Source organism: Cryptosporidium hominis (assembly GCF_000006425.1).
Source record: "Cryptosporidium hominis TU502 chromosome 6 CHRO016203, whole genome shotgun sequence".
NCBI classification, from domain to species: domain Eukaryota; phylum Apicomplexa; class Conoidasida; order Eucoccidiorida; family Cryptosporidiidae; genus Cryptosporidium; species Cryptosporidium hominis.
The window spans coordinates 1,720-6,853 of record NW_667081.1 but is presented as its reverse complement, the minus strand read 5'-3'; the positions used below and the strand labels follow the sequence as shown (position 1 = coordinate 6,853).

The 5,134-nt window shown below is 22.4% G+C and overlaps 1 protein-coding gene across 1 annotated transcript; it reads left to right on the top strand.

Annotated features, from left to right (window-relative positions):
* Positions 1-3,317: 3,317 nt before the first annotated feature.
* Positions 3,318-3,953, top strand: Chro.60631 (hypothetical protein). The annotated part of the gene is made up of 1 exon (XM_660672.1): positions 3,318-3,953. One exon carries the CDS (start codon positions 3,318-3,320, stop codon positions 3,951-3,953), a length of 636 nt encoding a protein of 211 aa, XP_665764.1.
* The last annotated feature ends 1,181 nt before the right edge of the window (positions 3,954-5,134 follow it).

Sequence of the window (5,134 nt, the reverse complement as noted above, 5' to 3'; positions counted from 1 at the left end):
CCCTAAACCTAGACCTAAACCTAAAACCGAAAACCTAAACCTAAACCTAAACCTAAACCTAAGACCTAGACCTAAACCCTAGAACCTAAACCCTAAACCTAAAACCGTAAAACCCTAAACCTAAACCTAAACCTAAAACCTAGACCCTAAACCTAGACCTAAACCTAAACCTAAACCTAAAACCTAAACCTAAAACCCTAAACCTAAACCTAAACCTAAACCTAAACCTAAAACCGAAAACCCCTAAACCTAAACCCCGAAAGCCCCCTAAACCTAGACCCTAAACCCCGAAACCTAAACCTAAACCTAAACCTAAACCTAAACCTAAACCCTAAACCTAAAACCTAAAAAAAAAAAAAAAAAACCTAAACCTAAACCTAAACCTAAACCTAAACCTAAACCTAAACCTAAACCTAAAAAACCCTAAAACCTAAACCTAAACCTAAACCTAAACCTAAACCTAAACCTAAACCTAAACCTAAACCTAAACCCCGAAACCTAAACCTAGAACCTAAACCTAAACCTAAACCCTAAACCCTAGAACCTAAACCTAAAACCTAAAACCTAAACCTAAACCTAAACCTAAACCTAAACCTAAACCTAAACCTAAACCCCTAAACCCCTAACCCTAAACCTAAACCTAAACCTAAACCTAAACCTAAACCTAAACCTAAACCTAAACCTAAACCTAAACCCTAAAACCTAAACCCTAAACCTAAACCTAAACCTAAACCTAAACCTAAACCTAAACCTAAAAAAACCTAAACCTAAACCTAAACCTAAACCTAAACCTAACCCTAAACCTAAACCCTAAAACCCTAAAACCTAAACCCTAAACCTAAACCCTAAACCTAAACCTAAACCTAAACCTAAACCCTAAACCTAAACCTAAACCTAAACCTAAACCTAAACCTAAACCTAAACCTAAACCTAAACCCCTAAAATCTAAGCCTAAACTTTTTAGTCAAATTAATTATACGGTATATCGAATCCACGCTATTTTCATCTCATAGGTATCAAATTGTAATATAAGTCATTACAATCTTATACATCATCATTATTCTACTCTTAAGTTACCATTAAGTATTTAATTAATATATTATTATCAAATATAGGAAAAGAAAGCTGAAAAAGAAAAAGAAAAAGAAAAAGAAAAAGAAAAAGAAAAAGAACAAAGAACAAAGAACAAAGAAAAAAATTATAATTTAACATTATCTTAATATAAAAATACTATTATATATAATAAAATCAATATTTTATTTTATTTTATTTTTTTTTCTTTTTATTATCCAAACTCTTGTCATTTTCTTAAAATTATTAAAAAAATGATACTAAAAATTACCATTATCATTATCAATATTATTAATATATTAATTTTCTGCATTATTTATTATTTAAAATATACTAATACAAAGCTAAATATTACTATATTTGATATTTTTTTTTTTTTATTTTTTTTTTCTAATTTTGCAAATAAATTTATCTTATTTCTAATATTTATATTAAATTACTATTATTATTATTACTATTATTATTATTATTATTATTATTATTATTATTATTATTATTATTATTATTTATGTTCTATTTACATTAAAAATTATTAACTATTTACTAAACAAAAAAACTATTTAAAAATAATATATTTATTAGTCATTCTATTCCCCTACTACCAATAATTTATTAAAAAACTATTTTTTATATGTTAATTTTACTATTACTAGTCCTAATAATACTATTACTAATATTATTACTACAATTTGCAATATTCATATTAATAATAATCTGTTATAATATTTACAAAATATAATATAAATATTTTTTTTTTTTTTTCATGTCTCACATTTCATCTTCTCATAATATATTTCATTTATCATCCTTCTCATTCATATAACCCCAATTACTTTTATTGATATATTATATTTATTTCATTTTAATTAATAATAAATTCTAATATATTACTTATTATCATTATTATTTAAACTCAAAAATATTCATTCATTCTATATTTTTTTTTTATTTCATTTTTATTTTCTTTCTCTTTTCTTCTATTATTTTAACATAATATCTAAATATACTTATATTACAAGTATTCATATTATTAATACTTCTTTTTTTTTCTTTTCTTACAAATCTTAATTTTATCATATATTCAATATATCAATCTATTAATTAATATTTTTTTTAATATATCAAAGATCTTTCAACGTAATAGATGCTTTTTATAGGATAAGAAAAGAACGAAAAAAATTATTCTATCTACTTGATTATTTTAAAAATAGAAAAACAATACTTATTGTACAAAAACTTCTACATATAGCATTTTAATGAAAATCTCGTTTTGAAGAAATACCATTAATGAAAACGTATTCATTACATGAAAAAATCTAAAAAAAAAAAAAAATCTTTTTTTTTATGACATTTCAATTAATATATTTACTTTAGTTGTAATCTGCTTTGAGAAATTATTTTACCAAAATTATTCATGAAATCAAGTAAATAAAATAACAATAAAAAGTAGTCAACAAATTTAAAAAAAAAAAAAACAAAAACAAAAATATTCTTTAGTACATTATGTATGCAATGTAACTTTATCAATTTTATATTAAATATCTAAATTTACAATATCTATAAAAGTTTTAATTATAACATAATACCTATAAACTATGATATTTCTAACAACTAATAATTTACTTTAAATAATTCTTTTAAATAAAAATTTAAAAATTAAAAAAAGAAAAAAATTGAATCAAATGATATTGTTACTGAAACTACATAAACATTTCAATCTAACTCAATAAACTACAATATACCAATTCAAAGTTGTTACAATTCTACTATACAACGTAATATTTCTTTAATTGTGTAATTATGGAGATAAATATTTATTTTTTTAAACCTAAAAATGGTATATTAACTTTCAACCAAGTTAAATTTCCTACACCTTATATTTGACACTTAAAGATATTAACTTATAAAAAACATAGAAATATTAGCTCTTATTTCTATAACAACTTAACAACATGAAAATGAACAATAAAATTAAAAAAATATTTAAAAATTTGACATTAAATTGTAACTGAACTTTAACCATTATTTTGTTAAATCAATAATATTTATATATATATATATATATATATATATATATTTTAGATTATAAAAAACTTTCTAGTCCAAGATATATTTGAAATCCCGCAAAAAAAAAAAAAAAAATCCAACTAAATAGAATAAACATTGTTTATTTTATAAAAAAAAAAAAAGAAATTAATATATTCATAAATAATAGTTTGTTTTTTTTTGGAAAATTAATAGTAATAATGACTAATTTATTTAAAAAACCTACACCTGGAGGAGAGATAAAACCTTCTATTACGCAATTATTAGTTGATAATGAAACTAGTAATAAAGAATTTCTTATAGTTACTCTAGAAGAAAATGGGGAGGAGTTTAGAGTTCCTTTTCTTGTTAATTATAGAACTAGTTGTCAACCTAACAAATTTGAAAGATTAATTGTCCTTGATCATAAAAGTTATAAATTCTACATAATTACAGTCAATAATCAAAATTCTGAATTAATTATTAATAATGAAAATGGAAGACTAAAATTTATTTTTGATACTCATATTTATTCTATTAATACAAATAAGATTCTTGAAAAAAAGCTTGGATACTCAAAAGACTTGAATCAAGTGGTCTTAAAAGATTATGATTATGAAAATATTCCAAATAGACCCAAATATTATAACTCTAAATATAAAACACTTGTACCTGGAAACTTTAATGTTTTTCGTGATCAACTTTCCGAAAGCACTGGCCAAGATGGTGTTAACTTTATTGGTGTATTTTCTTTGATTGACACTGAAATTAGAATGCCTACTGTTAAAACCAATGATGTATATGAATTCTTTTCCATCGCTAGATGTTATGCTACATTTAAAGAATTTGGAGCTTAAAGAGTATTTGCTGTTCCTGTTCCTAGAGATATGAAATGTTATGTAGACAATAACAAATGTACAATAAGAATGGTAGATTCAACAGTTGATGTTACATATAAAGTTGATTCTGCTGAACTTTCCATTCAAGAATTTAAAATAATTACAAATAACGTCTTCAGATTTAAAGTAATTATTGCTAAAAATTTGGAAGAAGCAATGATAACTGGTCTTTCTAGATTGAGAGGATTAAGACCTGATGAAAGATAATAATAATTAATAATAATTTTTTTTTTTTTTTCTTAAATTTTCATATTTTCATTATCAATCTAATCTATATTCTTTTTTTTTTTCCTCTTTTCCTTTTTCTTATTTTCTCTCTTTAATATTATAATAAATTTGATCTTATAAAATATATATATATTTAAAAATAAATTTAATTATTCAAGTTTTTTCATGCAAATGCACTTTTTTTTTTTTTTTTTAATATAAATTGAAGATCTTTAAAATTTAGGAATTAATCATTTAGCATAAAAAAATTTACCACTATTATTTCCAAATTGTAGGGAATATGGCAGAAACATTAAAATTTTTCCTAAATACTAATAAGAAAAAAAAAAAATACCATTATTTAAATCAATTCAAATATCGTTATTAATTATGTAACCTAAGATTTTTATAACACAAAAAAATCATGTATCTAAATAAAAATGACCCCAGAATCTATTTCTCTTTTATCTCATATCGAGAATAATACCACATTTATATTTTGAAAATTAAAGAGCAAATTATAATTATATCTTAATTCTTGGTTATATCTTGTTTAAAAAAAAAAAAAAAATCATAAAATAATCATCATATCAACAACTCATCTGAATAATTTTATGTTTTAAATTACCAAATATATATATATATGTATGCAATTATTCCAAATCTTCCAATATTAATATTTTTCCATGACCCACATATTTTTTTTAAAGTGCTTTCCAGAACCTCTTAACCTTGATTTGCTTTTATTTTTTTTTACTTTTCTTTTACGTCGACGTTTTCGACCTGAATCTACTTGATCATGTTTATCCTCATTTTTTTCTTTTTCCTTTTCTCTCTGATATTTTTCTTCTTCTTCCTCTTCATCATCGCATAGTTCATCTTCATCATCGTCATTATCATCATCATCATCATCATTGCAAGATTCTTCATCA